This window comes from Pristiophorus japonicus, chromosome 10, assembly GCF_044704955.1.
Source record: "Pristiophorus japonicus isolate sPriJap1 chromosome 10, sPriJap1.hap1, whole genome shotgun sequence".
Taxonomy (NCBI): domain Eukaryota; kingdom Metazoa; phylum Chordata; class Chondrichthyes; family Pristiophoridae; genus Pristiophorus; species Pristiophorus japonicus.
Window position 1 is genome coordinate 65,094,790 of NC_091986.1, and position 24,424 is coordinate 65,119,213.

Sequence of the window (24,424 nt, forward strand, 5' to 3'; positions counted from 1 at the left end):
CAATTTATTTAACTCTCCAAGGGTTTTCTGGAGAACTGGAGTAACTCTCAGCTGGCCAAACTTCCATAAATGACCAGAATTGGCGCTGGTGGCTGGTTACGCCCCCTTTGGCTGAAAAAAAACTGACCTAAAAAAAATTGTAACTAACTGAGTTACACTGGTGCAAATTGATTGGGGAAACTCTGGTTTTTCAATTTAGGCCAAAAAGAGCAGCCTGCTCCAAAAAAAACAGAGCACATGACTGCATTGGTTCTTGCTGAACACAAGGTAGCTTGTAAGTGTATGTTTTTATGGCAAGGCCATACTGATACTTGGCCTTCCGATGATGGCGTTTTCTCTTTGATATTTTAGTTGCCGGAATCTTTCCAAGATATAGAATCTGGTTCAGTCTTGTGATCTTTTCCTAGCTCCAGTAGTTTTTCTTTCTCCTCTGCTTTTTTGTTAGTTATGGTTTCTGAGTTCTTTTTTGTCTCAATTTTTAAGTATTATAATTTACTTCTACTTGGCCCATCTTTTAAAATTTCTTCAGCATCTACCTGGCAAAATGCTTGGGCTATTTTTCAAAATGTAATATTTGAAAAGTTTAGAAAATAAAAATTAGGACAAGTCAGTTTTACTTACATTGTGTTGCTGTCTGAGAAGAACATTGCAAGATTCCTCTTTATTTTCTTCTTTGATTTATTACCAGAAATGCCCTTACTTCTGCATGCTGAGAATGTGAACTCACAGTCAGTGATCAGAGTTGTTCTACAAAGAAGATGGATAAAGACACCTTTTGAAGAAAATTGTGGTATGACGGGGAGTGAAAATGAGAACACTCTTCTCATTAAGGAAGATTTTGGCCTAGCTTCAACTGAGGAGAAATCTGGAGTATTGCATTGTCCTGTGTGCCTCTACTACACCAAGCACAAAAGCAGGCTGATCAATCACATTCTGGAGCACAAAAGTAAGGTCCTCTTCCAATTAAGTATTTCATATTTAAAGCTCTGCAAAGGACTGCTGGGTTGAGAGTTTAAACCTCATGGATGGATATCTTTAACCAGATAATTTGTTTGAATTTTTTCATCTTTTATAATGGCAGCCGTTACTTGATTAAAAGCTTTATATAAATGCGAGTGATTGTTGAAGTGCATGTCTTGCCCATTACTCAGTATAAGGTAATAAATTTGACTCTTAAAACAAAAGCTACTATCAAGAATTTTATATTGTTAATTATTGCATCTGGGTCCTGAGTTGTCTTCTACTTAAGCAGTCTCTCAGAGTCGAGCATGACTTGCTTCCACACTAATGAGTTCTCGGGTGACTGAGTCCAATGCGGGATCTACAGTCCCTGTCACAGGTGTGGGGTAGTCGATGGTTGGAGGGACGGGTGGGTGGCTGCTTGGGTTGTCGTGTGCTCCTTCCGCTGTTTGCGCTTAGCTTCCACGTGCTCCTGGCGAAGAGACTCAAGGTGTTCGGTGCCTTCCCGGATGTTTCTCCATTTTGAGCGGTCTTGGACCAGGGATTCCCAGGTGTCGGTGGGGATGTTGACTTTTTCAAGGAGGCTTTGAGGGTTTCCTTGAAGCATTTTCTCTGCCCACCTGGGACTTGCGTGCCGTGTCGGAGCTCTGAGTAGAGCGCTTGTTTTGGAAGTCTAGTATCGAGCATGCGGACAATGTGGCCTGTCCATCAGAGCTGATCGAGCGTGGTCAATGCTTCAATGCTGGGGTTGTTGGCCTGAGTGAGAATACTGACATTAGTGCGCCTATCCTACCAATGGATTTGCAGAATCTTGCGGGGGCAGCGTTGGTGGTACCTCTCCAGCGCTTTGAGGTGCCTGCTGTACATAATCCATGTCTCTGAGACATATAGGAGGGTGGGTATCGCTACTGCTTTGTAGACCATGAGCTTGGTGCCGGGTTTGAGGTCCTGGTCTTCAAACACCACCTTCCTCAGGCGACCGAAGGCTGCACTGGCACACTGAAGGCGCTGTTGGACTTTGTCATCGACGTCTGCCCTTGTTGACCGTAGGCTCCTGAGGATATAGTCCACGCTGTTCAACCTCAGAGTGTGCACAAACTCGAGCGTCATCTGCATACTGTAATTCAATGACAGAGGATAGGACGACCTTGGATCTCGACTCGAGACGACGGAGGTAGAATAATTTCCTGTTTGTTCTGTAGATTAGCTCTATTCCAGCGGGGAGCTTATTGAGGGTGAGATGGAGCATTGCAGCAAGTTAGATTGAGAAGAGCGTTGGTGCGATGACACAGCCTTGCTTGACCCCGGTCCGCAAGTGTATTGGATCTGTGGTGGATCAGTTGGTCAGGATCAGGGCTTGCATGTCATAGTGAAGCAGGTGAAGGATGGAAATGAAATTTTGAGGGCAGCCGAATTTGAGGAAGACACTCCATAATCCCTCACGATCGACCGTGTCGAAGGCCTTGGTGAGATTAAAGAAGGCCATGTACAGGGGTTAGTGCTGCTCCCTCCATTTCTCTTGAATTTGACACGCAATGAAGATCATGTCCATTGTGCTCCTTTAGTGGGCGGAATCTGCATTGCGACTCTGGGAGGGGCTCTTCAGCCACTGGGAGAAGGCGATTGAGGAGGATTCTTACGATGACGTTCCCTGTGGCAGACAGCAAGGAAACTCCTCTAATTACTGTAATCGAACTTGTCACCTTTCTTGATGGTCACGATTACAGCGTCTGAGATCCCCGGCATGCTCTGTTATATATGTAAACTTTTATTTACTCTGTATAGCCACCAGAGAGCTTATCCCCTGGAGTCCAAGGGATCCCACAATCCCTTGGGAGCACAGGTATTTAAGGAGGCTTAACAGGTTGGAGAGGCACTCTGGAAATAAAAGACTATGGTCACATTTTACTGTGAGCTCACAGTGTACTGTTTGACTCTTTCTCCATACACCAACTCGCGACGAGATACAGATAGCGAACCCAAAGATGCAGAGAACAGTGGGCATCCTGGAGAAATTTTCGGAGGGAGATGATTGGGAAACTTTTGTGGAGCGACTTGACCAATACTTCTTGGCCAACGAGCTAGATGGGGAAGAGAGCGCTGCCAAACGAAGGGCGATCCTCCTCACCGTCTATGGGGCACCAAAGTATGGCCTCATGAAGAATCTACTCACTCCAGCGAAACCCACGGAGAAATCATACGACGATTTGTGCACACTGGTCTGAGAGCATTTGAATCCGAAGGAAAGTGCTCTGATGGCGAGGTACCGGTTCTACACCTACAAAAGGTCTGAAAGCCAGGAAGTGGTGAGTTATGTCACCAAGCTAAGACACCTTGCAGGACATTGCGAATTTGGAGCACATGCTCAGACTTTTTCGTACTTGGCATTGGCCACGAAACCATACTTCGCAAACTTTTGACTACAGAGACTCCAACCTTGAGTAAGGCCATAGCGATAGCCCAGGCTATCATTGCCACCAGTGAGAAAACAAAGCAAATCTCTCAGCACACAGTGCTGCTACAAGTACTGTGAACAAAGTGATGTTGTTTTCGAATCGCAACGTACAGGACAGGTTACACATGCCTGCAGCTGCATGTCCACAGATGTCTGAGTCCACCATCAAGAGTGATGAATGCAAGGCCATTAACACCTTGTTGGCGCTGCAGAGGTGATCATCGTTTCCATTCATGCCGATTCAAAGAGTACGTTTGCAAGGGCTGTGGAACAGTGGGACACCTCCGAGTGTGCAGGCGAGCTGCAAAGCCTGTTACAACCTGCAAACCACCATGTTGCAGAGGAGGACAAATCCACGGAGGATCATGACAAACCAGAGCCTCAGATCGAGGAGGCAGAGCTACATGGGGTGCACACATTCACCACGAATTGTCCCCCGATAATGCTGAATGTTGAACTAAATGGACTCCCGGTGTCAATGGAGCTGGACACAGGTGCGAGCCAGTCCATCATGGGCAAAAAGACCTTTGAAAGGTTGTGGTGCAACAAGGCCTCAAGGCCACTCCAGTTCACACGAAACTAAGAACTTGCACAAAAGAATTAATTCCTGTAATCGGCAGTGTTACCGTAAAGGTCTCCTATGATGGAGCGGTGCACAAGCTGCCACTCTGGGTGGTACCGGGCGATGGTCCCACGCTGCTCGGCAAGAGCTGGCTGGGAAAGATACGCTGGAACTGGGACGACGTCCGAGCACTATCGCCCGCTGACGACACTTCGTGTGCCCAGGTCTTAAACAAATTTCCTTCGCTGTTCGAACCAGGCATCGGGAAATTCCAAGGAGCAAAAGTGCAGATCCACCTATTTCCGGGGGCGCGACCCATCCATCACAAGGCGAGAGCAGTACAGTACATGATGAGAGAAGGGGTAGAGATTGAGCTAGACCGGCTGCAAAGAGAGGGCATCATTTCCCCGATTGAGTTCAACGAGTGGGCCTGTCCTTGAGGGAGACGGTACCGTCAGAATCTGTGGCGATTACAAAATAAGTAACAATCGTTTCTCCCTGCAGGACCGATACCCACTACCAAAGGCCGATGACCTCCTTGCAACACTGGCGGGAGGAAAGACGTTCACGGAGCTGGATCTGACTTCAGCCTACATGAACACAGGAACTGGCGGAATCATCTGCATCAACACGCACAAAAGGTCTTTTTGTTTATAACAGATGCCCGTTTGGAATACGATCGGCATAGGCGATATTCCAGAGAAACATGGAAAGCTTACTGAAGTCGATCCCGCACACCATGGTCTTCCAGGACGACATCTTGGTCACAGGTGGGAACACAGTCGAGCATCTGCAGAACCTGGAGGAGGTTCTTCGTCGACTCAACCGCGTGGGGCTCAGGTTAAAACGCTCGAAGTGCATTTTCCTGGCGCCTGAAGTGGAGTTCCTGGGAACGAGGATTGCGGCGGACGGCATCAGGCCCACCAACGCGAAGACGGAGGCAGTCGAGAATGCACCGAAGCCACAGAACGTGACGGAGCTGCGGTCGTTTCTGGGACTCCTGAACTACTTTGATAACTTCTTACCGGGTCTCAGCACACTGTTCGAACCATTGCATGTCTTACTTTGAAAAGGGGACGAATGGGTTTAGGGCAAAAGCCAAGAAAATGCCTTTGTAAAAGCGAGAAAATTGTTATGCTCAAACAAATTGCTTGTGTTGTATGATCCATGTAAGCGCTTGGTACTAACATGTGATGCGTCATCATATGGCATCGGGTGTGTGTATTGCAGCAAGCTAATGATTTTGGGAAACTGCAACCGGTTGCTTATGCATCGAGGAGTCTGCCTAAGGCTGAGAGCCTACAGCATGATTGAGAAAGAAGCGTTAGCGTGTGTCTGAGGTAAAGAAAATGCATCAATACCTGTTTGGGCTAAAATTCGATTTGGAAACTGACCATAAGCCACTTGTATCCCTGTTTTCCGAGAGTAAAGGGATAAATACCAACACATCGACCCGTATTCAGAGATGGGCGCTCAAGTTGTCCGCATACAACTGCGCCATCCACCACAGGCCAGGCACAGAAAATTGCGCTGTGCTCTTAGGCTGCCATTGCCCACCATGGGGGTGGAAATGGTGCAGCCCGCAGATCCAGCTATGGTTATGGAAGCATTTGAGAGTGAGCAATTGCTCGGCAGATCAAATCCTGGACAAGCCTGGGCTATCATCTGTCTTGTATTGTGTCAGGAAAGTTCAATTTCCTGGTCAGTTTACCTGTTTGCATCAAATAGATGAGGTCTCTGCAAGAGATAATGGCTAGAAGATAAGGGTGGGGTGACATGGAACTTCTGTAGTGTAGACAATAGGAAAGCACCATGGGGGGGGGTACTTGTCTCAGCATGACTTGTCTCCTAGCTGTCTGATGGCCATCAGCCATCTCAAACCAGGTTTAGCTGTTTATGCAAGCTGACTGCTCAAATGCAGAAAGTTCTGGAAGGGCCAGGACTCCATTTTGATATATATATATATTGCAAAGGGCACACAAATACCGTATGGTATCAGCTGAGACAAAAATACATTTCTACATTCCCCCATTTTGTCCTTCACAAGGACAACTTAATCCATTCTGATCTTGTACAGTCTCTCCATTTCCATTTCCACACAAGAGCCCTCAGCAGTTGTTGCTACCATAACTCTAGCCGTGGTCTCGGTAGGTATCATAGTTTCTCCCACCCTGGCACAGCAACACTTAACGATGACAAATAATAGATACAGGGCGAAGACTATCAGCAGGAATATGATCAAACCCTGTACCACAGATTTCCCCAGGGCTCCCAACCATCCCGATGCCCAACCCCACAAGGTGATACCGTCCTGGCCAACTGTCTGTTTATACTCTATTACCTTTTTCCTGATGTTTTCAGCTAGACTGACGATATCTTCTGATTTATCTGGGAAAACGTACAGCATTCTTCACCTATTAATGCGCATGTTCCTCCCTCCTTAGCTATGAGATAATCTAAGGCCATACGATTTTGGAGAGCCACTGTTCGAATAGCTACCATTTCGTCATTTATCCCTTCAAAGGCTTGGGAAGTTGCGGTTGGCTACTGACTCCACTAAGTTAGCCAGTTCCCGTAACTGCCATTCGGTCGATGCTATTCCATAGGGTGGCACCATTACCTTGAATATTCCATTTAGACACGTCAAATCCCGTTTAAATCTATGACTTCCATAGGCCTCCCTTAGAGTCCTTACTGATCTGATAAGGGGTACCACATATCCTAAGTAACAGGACCCTGTCCAGTTGGCTGGTAACCATGGGTAGGCTTTATGGCCACAAATAAAGTAGGTGCAATTATAGGACATCAGCTCCTGGTCCTTTCGCACTGTCCCTACTCGAGTGGTCTCTCCTGCCCACCCTTCACCTGGGGCTTTGTTATGGACCGTTGTCCAGCCAACGGTTGCTATCTTACTCTTGGTGGGATTAGTTGTGGCTTGCCATTTAATCATTTGGGAACACTTGCTGCGTCCCATTTCTGGTCCTTTAGTCTCATTACTCACTAGGCATATTATACCTTCAGGATTTCCTATTCTGGGAGTAATGCTTAGGAAGGGAGGCTGATGGTTATTATCATCATTGGGCTGGTACCATCCCTGGAAGGCTGTAAGTTTATACCCTGCCGACCTCCATTCTGTCTGCTCCTTCGTTTCTGGCCCCTTAGTTAGTTTTGTCCTATTTTGTACTGTCAACCATTCTACCATTTCTGATTCGTTAAAGGGGACAGATCTCAGGGGAATACCCCCCCTGGAGTGGACAGGTACCTGGGAACATATCCAACAACTCGACAAGTTTCTTTCTTGAGCATACCTATGACTCAGTGCCATAAATACGTTTACGTGCAATTCCCTTCGGTGGCGGGTCTGTACCCCTAGTGCAATCAATAATGTAAAGTAAATCCCTGTCAAGCCCAGCACCATCAGTCCCCATAGTCCATACAGTTCCTTATTCAGTCTTCCTTTTTCTGTTCCTCTGGTTCCTTCTTCCCTTCCTCCTGGTCGGGTGCCCGTTTGCAATGGGATGCGTGGATCCATGTTGGTCTTTCCTTTACCTTGATTGCAGTATTGGTCGCCAGCAAGACCTGGTATGGTCCTTCGAATCTTGGCTGTAGACTGCTTTTTCTTTTAAAAATCTTGATGTAAACGAATTCCCCTGGCTCCAGGTTATGACACTTCCCTTCCGCTGGCTTGACTTGGGCTTCCTTTATCTGTGAATGAAAGCTGGAGTCAGTGTAGATATTAACTGTGTGTCCTTCAGCCAGAATACAGGCTCGAGTTAACGCAAACAATTCGGCTTGTTGGGCTGAAAAGGAGTCTGGAAGAGAGGCTGTTTCGACAACATTAAACTGAGTTACAATTGCATAAGCCGCTCTAGGTTGGCCCCTATCATTTCGTAAGGCTGATCCGTCAACATAGTACACTAGATCAGGGTTACACATTGGTACATCTGTTAGATTGATACGTGGTTTAGTCACTAATTCGGTTACCATTTCACATGACTGGGGTTCGCCGTCGTCTTCTGTGGGGAGTAGAGTGGCTGGATTTAAGGTAGTGCATCTTTTGATGAGGTTCGGATTTGATAACAGTTCGACCTCGTATTTAGTGGTTCTTGCGGAGGTTAGGTGTTGGGTGGCACATTTAGTCAGTAAAATTTCGACAGAGTGTGGGATATACAAAATGGTCTGATGATTTAGAGTTATTGTCTGAGCCTGTTGCGTAGCATAATAAGCTGCTGCCAATGAAGGAAGACATCCTGGTAGTCCGTGTGCCACTGGGTCTAGTTGGATACTGAAATATGCTACCGGTTGCTGCCTGTCCCCATGTAACTGAGTCAAAACAGATTGTGCAAAACCCGACTTGTGATGCACAAATAAGTTGAATAGCTTAGTGTAATCTGGTAATCCCAAGGCTGGTGCTGAAGTAAGGGGCTGCTTAAGACTCTGGAAAGCATTCCGGGATACTTCATTCCAAATCCTTCTTTAAGCATTGTGAGAATATAGTCGATTCATTCACAGCTCGTAGGTCATGGACAAACCTCCATTTGTGTGGGCTTCTGAACTGGACGAATCTGTGTGTTACACGGACTTCTCATTTATGCTTATAGTGATTCACAGATCACAGAATGTAAAGTACTTGTTTTCTAATCTTATTAAAAGGCTTCCAAACCCAAGATTTTTCCAATACACCCAAAATGTTGATCAAGGAGATCACCTGAAATATCTCAAAATCCCAATTGAAATATTGTACTGCCACTCTTTATCCAAAAAAATCCTCTTACTGAGCTAGAAGCTTTTGTACCAAGATTTTACACCAAGGACAATGAGAGTGTACTCCCCCAGCCTGCACCTCGAGAGACCCACAAAGGCTTTTTTTTTAAAAAAAGGCATTACAACGTTTAACCACTGGGACCATGTCTCAACAAACCCATCCTTTGTGCATTTCCTAGCTCCGTAACCTCTCATCCGAATAAATTCACACCTGCGCTTCTAACTTAAAATGTCTTAAACTTCCCACATACAGGACAACACTATGAAGGGTTAAAAAACTTCACTTTGTTTGAAAAAGTGGGTGGAGCTCAAACAAACAGGCAGCTCCACAACCTTTCCAAACAGGTTTCCAGACGCAAGGAAAAAAACACAGAAGCGCTCTCATTCAAAGACAAGACATTCACGCACTCTCATTCAAAGACAAGACATTCACAAGTCTCTCTCCATTCAATAAAGCTTTTTTTTTTGCTAGCTTTATTTTTTTTTTGAATCCATAAGTCACTATCAGGTTCTCTTTTTATTTTACATTTGATTTACTTCCTCCGTTAATTTTACATGGGCTTGAAGAATCGGAACCCAGGCCTTTTCTATTACTTTCCTTTTTTTTTCTCTTTTACCTGGATCTCTGTTTATAAGACACTCCTCTAGACATGTTGTTCTCTCTAAATTAAATGAACCATCGGGTGGAAATGGCCTGTTTTCACCCTTAGTCCACTTTACCGGTTTTTGTTTCTTCGGTCAATTGAAGACTGACCACAATTCTGGAGCATGACATAGGCTGGTGTGCCTTTTGTGGTGTTTTAACTTGCTCCGGCACCCATTCTGGATGATTAAGATTTTCCACAGTTTCTGATCTCACAATCCTTTCGGCCAACCGAGTTCTCTACGCCCACTTCTCCTGGCCGTTACGTGGCCTGAAAAGGCTCTTAATTCGGGCTCAGTCTGGGTGTGTGAGATATGTTGGCACGAACCAACCGTAGTTGATCAATCAGTTACTGTTTCTTTTCTTAATCAATCCTTGTGTTTTTTTTTCCCGAATCACAACTTTCCCTAGTGACTCTTCCCGTTTCTCTAATGGCAATCTCTCACAAAGATATTGCACACAACAGTATAACAAGGACAACAAACAATATTCTCAGTCTGCGTTGTACGCCACTACAGACCGAGTTCTTAACTTATCCTAATAAAAAACTGATAAAACTTAAGGTTCCGTACCCAAACTCTTTGATCGATTAGCGCTTTCTTTTTTTTTCTAGTCTTATCACATAAGAACCCCTTCCGAATTAAAAACAATAAAAATCATATCACATAAGAACCTGGAACCCTTTTTGATCGACTAGCACTCCCTTACCTACTGAAACCTTCCCCGGGCTGTTTCGAGATTTTTTCCCAGAACCTGTTCTCTTCTGCTGGCGAGCTGAGAAAGAAATGGTTATAAAAAATACCTTTAGCTTTTAAATGCCGAGTCTTGTAGATTGCAGTACCTCCCCTGTGGACAACAGATTACATATGCGATTCAACAGTGAAGAAACCTCTTGTGAGCAAAAGGCTCACCTTGTTTGCCCACTGAAGCCTTTCACTGGAGAGGCACTATGCCTGTATCCGTTTTACTCACAGGACAGAGGGTATGCATCTCGGTGGAACCTCCAAGTTATAACTGTCGAAATCTCGACCTCCGAAAAGAATGACTCCGACACTTACAGCTCCGGTAGAAGTTTCTTTAATTTACTTGCTAGCAAGGGGCAGGTTACACTCAGTCAAGGGCTAAGTGAACACCTCCGAAATGGTTCAGTTTAACAAGATATTTATACAGTAAAACCCAAGTTATGGCCTCTCCCTGTGTATTGCTCTGTCTCTCAGTCAGTGAATACAGATAAAGAGTTAATTACTATATCCTGGTCCTGACATGGTATCCAGATATTTCCTTTTGTCAGGGTTATCAGTTGGCCAGCCAGGCCATTACTCCATGAGTCATAGGTAATGGGTTATCACCTGTCTTGTATTGTGTCAGGAAAGTTCAATTTCCTGGTCAGTTTATCTGTTTGCATCAAATGGATGAGGTCTCTGCAAGAGATAATGGCTAGAAGATAAGGGTGGGGTGACATGGAACTTCTGTAGTGTAGACAATAGGAAAGCACCATGGGGGGGGGGTACTTGTCTCAGCATGACTTGTCTCCTAGCTGTCTGATGGCCATCAGCCATCTCAAACCAGGTTTAGCTGTTTATGCAAGCTGACTGCTCAAATGCAGAAAGTTCTGGAAGGGCCAGGACTCCATTTTGATATATATATATTGCAAAGGGCACACAAATACCGTATGGTATCAGCTTGGATAAAAATACATTTCCACATGGCTTACCCAATGTCATGGTGAGTAACAACAGGCCATGTTTTACCAGTGCTGAATTCAAAGAATTCATGATCCATAACAGGATCAAACATGTCACATCTGCTCCGTTTAAACTAGCTTCCAATGGTCAGGTAGAGAGAGCAGTGCAAACCATCAGTAAGGCTTGAAGAGGGTAACTGAAGGCTCACTGCAGACTCGCCTATCCCGAGTCCTGCTTAGCTACCGCACGAGACACCACTTGCTGGGATCCTACCTGCTGAACTGCCCATGAAAAGAGCACTTAATACAAGGCTCTCGTTAGTTCACCCTGATCTGCATGAACAGGTAGAGAGCAGGCGACTTCAACAAAGTGCATATCATGATCGCGCAAATGTGTCACGCGAGATTGAAATCAGTGATCCTGTATTTGTACTGAATTATGGGCAAGGTCCCAAGTGGCTTCCCGGCACTGTCGTGGCCAAAGAGGGGAGCAGGGTGTTTCAGGTCAAACTTTCAAATGGACTTATTCACCGGAAACACTTGGACCAAATCAAACTCGGATTCACGGACTATCCTGAGCAACCCACCTTGGACCCTACCTTTTTTTGATCCCCCAACATACACACCAGTGGTCACCGGCACCATGGTTGACCACAAAGAAGAACCCATCATCCACAGCAACCCAGCAAGGTCAGCTGCACAGCAGCCCAGCGAGGGCCCAACAAATGATTCAACAACACCAGCTTTCACACCGAGACGGATCAACCAGGGCAAGAAGGGCCCCAGATCGACTCACATTGTAAATAGTTACACTATTGACTTTGGGGTGGGAGGAGGGGAGAGAAAGTGTTGTTATATATGTAAACTTGTATTTACTCTGTACAACCACCAGAGGGCTCATCCCCTGGAGTCCAAAAGGATCCCATAATCCCTTGGGAGCACAGGTACTTAAGGAGGCTTCACCGGTTGGAGAGGCACTCTGGGGACCTGCAATAAAAGACTACGGTCACACTTTACTTTGAGCTCACAGTGTACATTTTGACTCTTTCTCCATACACAACACTCTCCTCCTTCCAAATAAGAGAAATGAGTTCATGGATTCACACCAATAGTGCTTCTCCGCCATGCTTTTAGTGCTTCACGGGGATTCCATTTGCTCCTGAGGCCTTGTTGTTCTTCAATTGTCGGATGGCCTTTTCAATCTCATGCTGGGCTAAGGTTGTGCTGAGACGGTGGCAGGTCGCAGGAGATCTTCGAAGTGCTCCTTCCAGTGGGCACTGACTGCCTTTCTGTCCTTGATGAGTACCTCTGCGTTCTTTGCCCTCAGTGGGGTAGGACCTTGGGTGCTTGGGCCGTAGGTGGTCTTGACTGCGCTAAAGAATCCACGCACGTCATGGTTGTTGCCTAGTTGCTGAATCTCCTGTGTTTTTTCCACCGACCATATGTTCTTTAGGTCGCAAGTTTTATGTTGGACCTCTGCCTTCAGACGTCTATGGAGCTGCTTTCTTGCTCTCGAGTTGTGTTGCTGTTTCCAGTTCAAGAATGCTTTGCGCTTGCAGCTTATTAGCTCCTGGTCGTTCTCGTCGAACCAATCTTGATGTTTCCTGGTGGAGTGACCAAGCGTCTCTTCACAGGTGCTAATTATTGAAACTCTGAGGGCAGACCAGGTGCTGTGGATACTCTGCGTCTCCAGTTCACTGGAAGTCGTCGAGTTGGTTGTGAGGCGCTGGCTGAATAGGGCTTTCTTAGCAGGGTCTTTGAGTGCTCCGGCATTGATTTTCCTGCAGCAGCATTTCACTTCTGGGGCTACATTGATGGAAATGACAGAACGGATTAGGCGGTGGTCGGTCCGGCAGTCGTCAGCTCCTATCATGATGCGGGTGATGCACATGTCCTTGCGATCCCTCGCTCGGACAATGACGTCGTCTAGCAAATGCCAGTGCTTAGAGCGAGGGTGTTGCTGTGAGGCCTTGTACTTGTCTCTCTGACGGAACAAGGTGTTGGTTATGATAAGACCATGTTCCAAGCATTTTGTCAGGAGGAAGGTACTGTTGAGGTGGATTTCCCTACCCCCCCTCTCTGCCAATCACACCTCCCCAGAGGTCTAAGTCCTTTCTACTCTGGTGTTAAAGTCGCCAAGGAGGATCAACTTATCGCTCGTTGGGACTTGGGTCAAGGATTGTTCAAGGTTGGAGTAGAATTCCTCTTTGGTCTTGTCTGCAGCTTCCAGTGTTGGGGTGTATGCACTGATGACAGTAGCACACTGGTTCCGGCTAAGGTGTGCCGAAGGGTCATGAGGCATTCGTTTATTCCACAAGGAGTGGACAGTAGGAATGTGTCTGTGTGTGTGGCCCATGCATCTCCAATCATCTTGGATCCCCTTGCCATTGAACGAAGACCTTGTTCTGTCAAACCTGTGTGGTAGCTGACGTGCAATGGCCACCCCACGTTAAAAGAACTCGCGCACAGGCATCTTCCATCCTTTAAAATGAAGTTCGAGACCTGGAACGTCCGGACCCTCATGGACAACCCCAACAGCAACAAACCGGAACGCCGCACTACTATCGATGCCCGGGATCTCAGACGATCCGACATAGACATCGTTGCCCTAAACAAGACCCGGCAGGCAGTGGAAGGCCAGCTCGAGGAACAAGGGGATGGTTACGCCTTCTGGAAAGGTAAACCAGAAGAAGAACGCTGCCTATGTGGGCTAGGCTTCTGAGTTGTAACCTGAAATTGAAGAGCACATTCCAATCGGCAAAATTTCCTGACCAAGCTACAATTGCACACTAATTAGAAGTTTTGGTCTTCAAGGAACAGTTCTACCTTAGCAGAATAATCGTGTGCATAACATGGTAGAACAGTATTGTCCTTGTAAAATAACTCATCATCCAATATAGAAACATAGAAAATAGGTGCAGGAGCAGGCCATTCAGCCCTTCTAGCCTGCACCGCCATTTAATGAGTTCATGGCTGAACATGAAACTTCAGTACCCCCTTCCTGCTTTCACGCCATACCCCCTGATCCCCCGAGTAGTAAGGACTTCATCGAACTCCCTTTTGAATATATTTAGTGAATTGGCCTCAACTACTTTCTGTGGTAGAGAATTCCACAGGTTCACCACTCTCTGGGTGAAGAAGTTTCTCCTCATCTCGGTCCTAAATGGCTTACCCCTTATCCTTAGACTGTGACCCCTGGTTCTGGACTTCCCCAACATTGGGAACATTCTTCCTGCATCCAACCTGTCCAAACCCGTCAGAATTTTAAACGTTTCTATGAGGTCCCCTCTCACTCTTCTGAACTCCAGTGAATACAAGCCCAGTCGATCCAGTCTCTCTTGATAGGTCAGTCCCACCATCCCAGTAATCAGTCTGGTGAATCTTCGCTGCACTCCCTCAATAGCAAGAATGTCCTTCCTCAAGTTAGGAGACCAAAACTGTACACAATACTCCAGGTGTGGCCTCACCAAGGCCCTGTACAACTGTAGCAACACCTCCCTGCCCCTGTACTCAAATCCCCTCGCTATGAAGGCCAACATGCCATTTGCTTTCTTAACCGCCTGCCTAACCTGCATGCCAACCTTCAATGACTGATGTACCATGACACCCAGGTCTCTTTGCACCTCCCCTTTTCCTAATCTGTCATCATTCAGATAATAGTCTGTCTCTCTGTTTTTACAACCAAAGTGGATAACCTCACATTTATCCACATTATACTTCATCTGCCACGCATTTGCCCACTCACCTAACCTATCCAAGTCACTCTGCAGCCTCATAGCATCCTCCTCGCAGCTCACACTGCCACCCAACTTAGTGTCATCCGCAAATTTGGAGATACTACATTTAATCCCCTCGTCTAAATCATTAATGTACAGTGTAAACAGCTGGGGCCCCAGCACAGAACCTTGCGGTACCCCACTAGTCACTGCCTGCCATTCTGAAAAGTACCCATTTACTCCTACTCTTTGCTTCCTGTCTGACAACCAGTTCTCAATCCACGTCAGCACACTACCCCCAATCCCATGTGCTTTAACTTTGCACATTAATCTCTTGTGTGGGACCTTGTCGAAAGCCTTCTGAAAGTCCAAATATACCACATCAACTGGTTCTCCTTTGTCCACTTTACTGGAAACATCCTCAAAAAATTCCAGAAGATTTGTCAAGCATGATCTCTCTTTCACAAATCCATGCTGACTTGGACCTATCATGTCACCATTTTCCAAATGCGCTGCTATGACATCCTTAATAATTGATTCCATCATTTTACCCACTACTGAGGTCTATAATTCCCTGCTTTCTCTCCCTCCTTTTTTTAAAAAGTGGGGTTACATTGGCTACCCTCCACTCGATAGGAACTGATCCAGAGTCAATGGAATGTTGGAAAATGACTGTCAATGCATCCGCTATTTCCAAGGCCATCTCCTTAAGTACTCTGGGATGCAGTCCATCAGGCCCTGGGGATTTATCGGCCTTCAATCCCATCAATTTCCCCAACACAATTTCCCGACTAATAAAGATTTCCCTCAGTTCCTCCTCCTTACTAGACCCTCTGACCCCTTTTATATCCGGAAGGTTGTTTGTGTCCTCCTTAGTGAATACTGAACCAAAGTACTTGTTCAATAGGTCTGCCATTTCTTTGTTCCCCTTTATGACTTCCCCTGATTCTGACTGCAGGGGACCTACGTTTGTCTTTACTAACCTTTTTCTCTTCACATAACTAGAGAAACTTTTGCAATCCGCCTTAATGTTCCCTGCAAGCTTCTTCTCGTACTCCATTTTCCCTGCCCTAATCAAACCCTTTGTCCTCCTCTGCTGAGTTCTAAATTTCTCCCAGTCCCCAGGTTCGCTGCTATTTCTGGCCAATTTGTATGCCACTTCCTTGGCTTTAATACTATCCATGATTTCCCTTGATAGCCACGGTTGAGCCACCTTCCCTTTTTTATTTTTACGCCAGACAGGAATGTACAATTGTTGTAATTAATCCATGCGGTCTCTAAATGTCTGCCATTGCCCATCCATAGTCAACCCCTTAAGTATCATTCGCCAATCTATGTTAGCCAATTCACGCCTCATACCTTTAAAGTTACCCTTCTTTAAGTTCTGGACCATGGTCTCTGAATTAACTGTTTCATTCTCCATCCTAATGTAGAATTCCACCATATTATGGTCACTCTTCCCCAAGGGGCCTCGCACAATGAGATTGTTAATTAATCCTCTCTCATTACACAACACCCAGTCTAAGATGGCCTCCCCCCTAGTTGGTTCCTCGACATATTGGTCTAGAAAACCATCCCTTATGCACTCCAGGAAATCCTCCTCCACCGTATTGCTTCCAGTTTGGTTAGCCCAATCTATGTGCATATTAAAGTCACCCATTATAACTGCTGCACCTTTATTGCACGCACCCCTAATTTCCTGTTTGATGCCCTCCCCAACATCACTACTACTGTTTGGAGGTCTGTACACAACTCCCACGAACGTTTTTTGCCCTTTGGTGTTCTGCAGCTCTACCCATATAGATTCCACATCATCCAAGCTAATGTCTTTCCTAACTATTGCATTAATCTCCTCTTTAACCAGCAATGCTACCCCACCTCCTTTTCCTTTTATTCTATCTTTCCTGAATGTTGAATACCCTTGGATGTTGAGTTCCCAGCCCTGATCATCCTGGAGCCACGTCTCCGTAATCCTAATCACATCATATTTGTTAACATCTATTTGCACAGTTAATTCATCCACCTTATTGCGGATACTCCTTGCATTAAGACACAAAGCCTTCAGGCTTGCTTTTTTAACACCCTTTGTCCTTTTAGAATTTTGCTGTACAGTGGCCCTTTTTGTTCTTTGCCTTGGGTTTCTCTGCCCTCTACTTTTCCTCATCTCCTTTCTGTCTTTTGCTTTTGCCTCATTTTTGTCTCCCTCTGTCTCCCTGCATAGGTTCCCATCCCCCTGCAATATTAGTTTAACTCCTCCCCAACAGCACTAGCAAACATTTCCCCCTAAGACATTGGTTCCGGTCCTGCCCAGGTGCAGACCATCCGGTTTGTACTGGTCCCACCTCCCCCAGAACCGGTTCCAATACCCCAGGAATTTGAATCTCTCCCTGCTGCACCACTGCTCAAGCCTCGTATTCATCTGAGCTATCCTGCGATTCCTACTCTGACTAGCACATGGCACTGGTAGCAATCCCGAGATTACTACTTTTGAGGTCCTACTTTTTAATTTAGCTCCTAGCTCCTTAACTTCTTTTTGTAGGACCTCATCCCTTTTTTTACCTATGTCGTTGGTACCAATGTGCACCACAACAACTGGCTGTTCTCCCTCCCATTTTAGAATGTCCTGCACCCGCTCCGAGACATCCTTGACCATTGCACCAGGGAGGCAACATACCATCCTGGAGTCTCGGTTGCGGCCGCAGAAACGCCTATCTATTCCCCTCACCATCGAATCCCCTATCACTATCGCACTCCCAATCTTTTTCCTGCCCTCCTGTGCAGCAGAGCCAGCCACGGTGCCATGAACTTGGTTGCTGCTGCCCTCCCCTGATGAGTCATCCCCCCCAACAGTACTCAAAGCAGTGTATCTGTTTTGCAGGGGGATGACCACAGGGGACCCCTGCACTACCTTCCTTGCACTGCTCTTCCTGCTGGTCTTCCATTCCCTATCTGGCTGTGGACCCTTCTCCTGCGGTAAGACCAACTCACTACACGTGATACTCACGTCATTCTCAGCATCGTGGATGCTCCAGAGTGAATCCACCCTCAGCTCCAACTCCGCAACGCGGACCATCAAGAGCTCGAGGCGGATACACTTCCCACACACGTAGCGCCCAGGGACACCGGAAGTGTCCCCGAGTTCCCACATGGTACAGGAGGAGCATATCACGTGACCGAGCTCTCCTGCCATGTCTTAACCTTTAGATACCATCAACATGCCATCAAGATTAGGATATCTGCTAAGGTTATTGAAACACATTTTATTGAAACTAAAGTATATTTTGACCCTGCATCTGCATTACAGATATGCACAAATACAACCTTGTTTTATCACTATGAATATTAGGAAGTTCCCAATAGAATTAAACCATCGCATTTGTTCCACTCCTAAGGCTCCGATGCACGTTGGCAGCCTTGTCAGATTCACCAGAATGAGACTCATGCTAGAGGTTTAAAAGATTCCCTTTTAAAGTTGGTGCTCCAGGCACATTGCAAAAATTTAAAAGACCTGCCTTGCATCTTAGTGCTCTTTACTCGAGTCTGATCACATTGGCCTGGAAATCCCGGCCTCCCCAGGTCCGTACGGAGTGTGTACGGACCTGGGAAGGCATTGCAAAAGCCGGTTTTCAGCGCACTATGCACATGCGCTGAAAACCGGCTTTTCTGATCTGTCAAGCTGGTGCTTAACAGATCTTCCATATCTCGGGAGCGAGGACATTTGCACGGGCAAGATTGCAGTATTTACCTATATCTTGCCCAGCAAATGTACTCAAAACTCTTGCGCCCGATAAAAGTAGGCGTAAGAGTTTTAAAACATACAAAAACATAATAAAATTCAATTTAAAAAAAAATACATTTTATTGTTTTAAAAACCCTGCCCACTAAGGTAAATTTATTTTTAACCCTAATTACAAAACTTAAAAAAAAAAATCAGAAAAATATATATTTTTTTCCTAAGACATTTATTAACTTTTTAACTTTAATTATGTGAGGTGTGTTTTTTTTTCTCTAATAGCAATGAGAACTGGTAGATAAGGAGTTCTCATGGCTATTAATGAGAAAGCTGTGGAATACTGCACCTGATTGGTTGAGCAGTCACACCTGACTGCACCTTCTGCGTGGGAACCTGGAAGGCGCTTCACAGCGCGGGAAGAGAAGGCCTCCCCACCAGAATCTCACGCTCCTCTGGGACCACCAGGTAAATTTGTAAAAATTCTCCGGTCGGAAGCGTTCGCCCGACCACAATTTCAGCGCCAATATAGATCTACAATCGAAAGCACAAACCTGCTGAGGCAGAAGTGCAAACAGGATTATTTATGTTCATGGGTGGTTATTGCTCTTCTGGATTATTTATGATGTTCTTAAACACCCACTTTAAAAATAATTTGTTTGATTAATGGTATAATAGGAGGTATCTGTAGATAATTTGATGTCTCTTTCCCACCTAATTTAACTGCAAGTCAAAGGCATCCTGGCAGAGACCTTTTATGTCGCGTTTCCTCTGCCGTGGTGATGATGCCATGCATGTGATAGATTGGTAAAGTTTCCATTAATACAGTCACTGGAGCCTCACCGTAGTATGAGCTCTACAAAAAAAGGCCTGTTCTTGTGGTGCTTCTGACTTGCAGGAATCGGGGGTGGGCTGGTGAATGAAGTACATGAATACATCTTTTGGATTTTGATTTTTTTAATGCTTTTAAAATTGCTTATTAGAGGTAAAATGGGATTCGGCATTTTCTGTAGAATTACTTCAGTCCCCTGACTCTCTGAACAGGATGTGCCAACATAAAACCAAGAAACAGAAGGACCAAGAGACCTCAACAAATCTATGGGCATTTGTAGTAATTCAGGTAACTGTGTATTCCCTTCTAGTATTGAAAATGTCATCTGACACTTGCCTATGCTTTGGTGTTCAGATGGAAAGATGACTTATATGAAAGAATGTCAACTTGAACTGCTGCATTTCTATCCTGGGAAGGTATTCTGTTGTGACTGGTGTACATTCATTACACTTAGCCAGGATAGCCTAATACATCACATGGACACCCACAGCCCAGTGAAACCATACAAGTATCGCCTCTGTTTCTTTGAAGCTATACTACTGACAGAGCTGGAGACTCACCTGCAGGAACAACACAAGGTACTTTCCAATGTATGTCGAGTAGATGAAAAAGGACATAGATAGCTATGGGTGCCTGTTTTCCTATGCAAAAGGAAGACTTGACTATTTACAAGCGACTTATGCCTGTATTAGCAAAGTTTTCTCATGCATGCAGAAACTTGATATCCATTGCTAATTCTATTTGTTATGTTTGCGTGAGAATAACACTTTTAGTCCAGGCAGCATGCACTTTAATATTCTCCACTGTGCCATCATACCTCAAGAAGTGCCCAGATGCCAACTCAATGCTCTTTGAGAGGGGTATATGTTGAATTCTATTTTAACAACTTCTTTGTATAAAAACCTGCGATCACTGTCCACGTCACAAGAAATGAGATGCAATTCTGGTACAAAGCTGTTGTGTATATAGTGGGGAAAGCGCATGAACAATGCAGCGCCATGTTCTGAAAGGAATACTGCCATCCCTGGTTTCCCCTCTATTTGCAGCACAATACTTACTCACTTGTATCCAGAGGTTGAGTTACAATCCAATCTTCATTTTTATTTTTGACCATGAGCAGCACCAATTGAGATCAACTACTGCTGTATAGTGTACAAAAAAGTAAAAAGATTTAACCCCTCTATTATTTTCAGTATTTTTTGAACTTGTTATATTTTTCATTAGATTCTTCTTCATCAATATCAACTTTGTGATGGTGTAGTACATTGCTAGGAATTCCAGTCTCCCTATTGTCTTGGAGCCTTTTATTAGAAAACTTGATTCAAACACTCGCTATTTGTGGTGAAATAAAAAAGCAAAATATTGCAAATGCTGGAAATCTGAAATCAAAACACAAAATGCTGGAAATACTCAGCAGCTCAGACAACATCTGTGGAGAGAGATAGAGTTAACATTTCAAGTCGATGACTTTTTGTCAGAACTGAAAATAAGTTCAGGTTGAGTGTCCGGAAACCTCTGGACTGAGGCCGTTCCAGATTTCAAGTATTTCTGGATTTCGAAACGTCTTTCTGACGTCCCGAGTCCAGAAACGCTTGTGCGGGGGAGGGGCGGGGAGGGGGTTGGCGGTTCCGGGTTCGGCTGTGGGTCAAAGGTTGGTGGCTGGGAAAAACCTGCATTGAAGACCTGCAAAAAAGGTACGTTAAATTATTTATTTTTAAAATTATTTTTAAGCGATTTAGTAGGTAAGGATTTTGTGAATTTAAATGTTTTGTTTTCTGGAATTTTTGGGGGTTCTTTTTACCCCTCCCTAGGCCCAACTCGCAGTGGGAATCTTTTTTTAAAAAAAAATGTCCGGATTCCGGAACATTTTCCAGATTTCGGACAACCCCTCCACGGATCGGCCCGGATTCCGGAACATTCCGAATTTCGGAACTCCGGATTTCGGACGCTCAACCTGTATGATGAAATAACTTCGGATGCATTTAGTTTCTGGGCTGCTAGCTTTTCATGGGTACTTGGAGTTACAGTTGTGAATAAAAGTGCCAAGTGTGTGGCCACTTTAGTAACTCAAGAAAGTCAACACTATTGATCCATTGAGTGGAAAATCAGGTGCTGTGGAATTGGCTGCTAGCCAGTTAGAGCCACCATTATTCTTGGAATAGTTCTCCAGAGTGGTTGGTGGGACATGAGGACGCAGAAGCATATGTTAAGTTCAGTATTTTTTTTAAAAAGGACAACATTTATTGTAGAGAATATTGAGGAAAATCAGTAGTAAAGTTTGTACAACATTAAAATTAGCGTATTAGCTGATTTTTTTTTTAAGCATGGGAATGCATGAGGTGACGTATAAACCGTTGGCTCTAGAAGTCTTCGTGAGTTTAAGGGCTAATAAACATGATGCAGTAATGAACAAGAAATGCTGTGGATAATGAGTATTTTTCTCAGGATTTATTTTAACATTCAGTTTAATCAACTTGTGTCAAAAGTATCATTGCTTTGGCTAAAATCTGATTTTATAAAAGCTGTTCCATTCATTAGTTCTCAAAAATAAAAACAGTATAGCCTCAAGACTTTCCACATGTTGTGCTTTATTTTCAAAGCCAACTGAGCTAATGGTTTCTATTTTATTGAAAATACTTCTACTTTAAAATAAATACAAGTGTTATTTTATCTACTTTTAAATGAATCATTGGTTTACAAATCTAGTGATTAAGTTAATTTTTAATAACTCAAGATTGCTGAGAGTAAACTTGCTCTTTATGATGCCATTCAGAGTATTGATCAGACTCTGACCAGTTAAATTGATGGATATTTATTCTAATATTGGCTTGAATTATTATGGGACTTTTTTTCACTGTGCACTTATCATATGATCAGTTGTTTGACAATAAACGTGTTAATGTGTGTGTTTATTAAATAGGTGAAGTGCAACTTTGATCTGGTTGGCGAGGTTAACCTAAATGAAACAGACTTAGTCGTAGAAATTGAAGAGTTCCAAAGGAAGAGACTCAAAAGCCACGGTGAAAAGAAAAGTGAGCAGTACTAATACTTTACAGAAAGATTATTGGGTTATAGTGGAGTTGGCTTGTTAGTTGGTGCATTAAGAGACTAAAGGGTTGAAATTGCCCTGTTTAGCAACACCCGTTAGCCCCACTGGGAGCACTAACGGGGCGCAAAAAGGTTTTCTCCCGGAGGGGGGGGGGGGGGGGGGGGCGCTACCCCTTAGCACCGTGCACCGACCCCTTTCCACCTCGCGGTGGACATTGGCCAGCGCCCTGCGAGCAGTGTCAGTGCCAGCCTCGGGTCAAGAACCAGCACCTTCTTTACTTCTCTGGCGTGACCCGGGCCACCATCGGCAGCCCAGCACACTGTTTTGGGTGGCGGGCTGCGGCCTCGGCACCTAGCCACCCTGGTGGCTCAGTGGAGGCCATCAGAGGCCTGGCAGAGTGCGCAGTGGCCCTCCCCTTTAACCAAAGGGGAGTGGTGCTGAGCCGCGTCAGCACTACGTGGAACAGCCGCGAAGTGCTGCCGATCGCGCCCCGGAACCCACCCCATCAGGAAGTAGACTGTGTTCCACTTCCTGTGAGGACTGGTAACTGCAATTTCGCGGCCGGGGCAGGACTTCCATGCCGGGTGCAGGGAAGACCCACCCTGAGTTGGTTACCGCCCCCTCTGGGAATTTCTCCCCCGAAGCCACTTGATCCACGTTCAAAGAACCATTGTGGCATATAGTATGCACACATCAGGGGACTGTAGCATGCAATATTTACCCCAACTGACAGACAGAAATCTTATATCTGCACACACTTCCTGTCCTCAGAATCTTAACTTCCAATTGTGATGCTTTTGTCAGACTTTTGTATCAACTTTTTCAATCATAAATTCCTATGTCCATATTTATAATGAAAACTACCGTTAAGCTGTAATCTCTCCCACCAGTGAGTGGGGTTGTGCTTCAGTCTTGCATCTCCGAGCTCCTTAACTTGTACTGCAGTGATACTACTATGTTGCAACCAACTATTTGTCTGTTTCCCAAATTGCCATAAGTTTTGCTCTTTAATATAAAATCAAGGAAATAATACACGACTTCAAAATAGGAACTGTATTATATCTGTGTGCCTATAATCTGCGTGCTGTAGTCCAATTATTCTCACCCTCTAACCTCGCAACACTTGATGTTGACTCCCTGGAGCTGAAATTTAGGGTCTGGATAAGGGCCGTTACCGATGTTTTGCGGCGGCCATGCGGCTAAATTGAGTGGCCGCCACGTTCCAGTCAATTGCCACTGTAACCCATATTTAGTGCGGGAGTTTTTGGGGTGGTGTCCACTTCTGCCTCAAAGCGCAGACTCCTGCTGCGGTATGGTTCCTGCAGCCGTAATGACATCATTAAAGTGCGCACCGTGACTGCGCCACCTATTTTCAGTATAAAAAAGGCTGATTTTTTTTGTCGGTTCCCCCGCCAGCTTTTTGAGTCGGTGCACTTTGCCGGTCTCCTTGAGACCACCAGATGAGGGACGTTGGGTGCAATCGGGTATTTTGTGCGCTAACTTTATCAGATTTTTCTGTGGGTATTTGGAAAACCTCCAGCGGGCTTTTGAGAACCTGTTGAGAGTTTACAACACTTTTTCACTCGATGAATAGTCATAGTCTGTGGGCCTCATTTTCTGCTACACACAGGCCTGCTTGTGAGGGTCGAGGCCCCAGACAGAATGGGCTCACTGTTGGCAGGGCAACGCCTTGTGCACATTGCAAGAGGCAGGGCGGCACGCAGGAGAAGGCACCGCCGTCTGCAATGTGTACAGAGGCAGCGGGCAAGGAGGCAGCAGCCATGGCTGCCCAACAGGGAGAAGGGCCTGCAGAAGGCCACAGACCTCCACACATAGAGGGTGGCCTGGAGGGAAATGGTGTGAGGAGGAGGGTCAGGTACGCTGAGCCCCCCGCACCATATATTGGGCCAGGCGCCTTGCGAGCAGCAGCCTGCAGAGGCTCTGGAGCATCACCAGGAACAGGGAGAAGGCGATCAGCCAGGTGCAATCGGAGGGGCCCAGCACGGACCTGGGGAAAGGAGGCTCTACC

At 45.5% G+C, this 24,424-nt stretch overlaps 1 protein-coding gene across 13 annotated transcripts in view; it reads left to right on the forward strand.

Moving 5' to 3' along the window:
* The first annotated feature begins 691 nt into the window (after positions 1 to 691).
* LOC139275001 (zinc finger protein 462-like) overlaps positions 692 to 24,424 on the forward strand; it is a 189,675-nt gene continuing 165,942 nt past the window's right edge. For 12 of the 13 annotated variants that reach the window (XM_070891844.1, XM_070891846.1, XM_070891840.1 and 9 more), the window contains exons 1-4: positions 692 to 946; positions 19,498 to 19,634; positions 19,763 to 19,924; positions 22,267 to 22,378. In XM_070891844.1, the coding sequence (XP_070747945.1) occupies positions 793 to 946; positions 19,498 to 19,634; positions 19,763 to 19,924; positions 22,267 to 22,378 (565 nt within the window). In that variant the 5' untranslated portion in view covers positions 692 to 792. Of the gene's footprint in view, positions 947 to 19,497; positions 19,635 to 19,700; positions 19,925 to 22,266; positions 22,379 to 24,424 lie in introns of all 13 variants that reach the window. The other variant, XM_070891839.1, reaches the window with a different exon arrangement.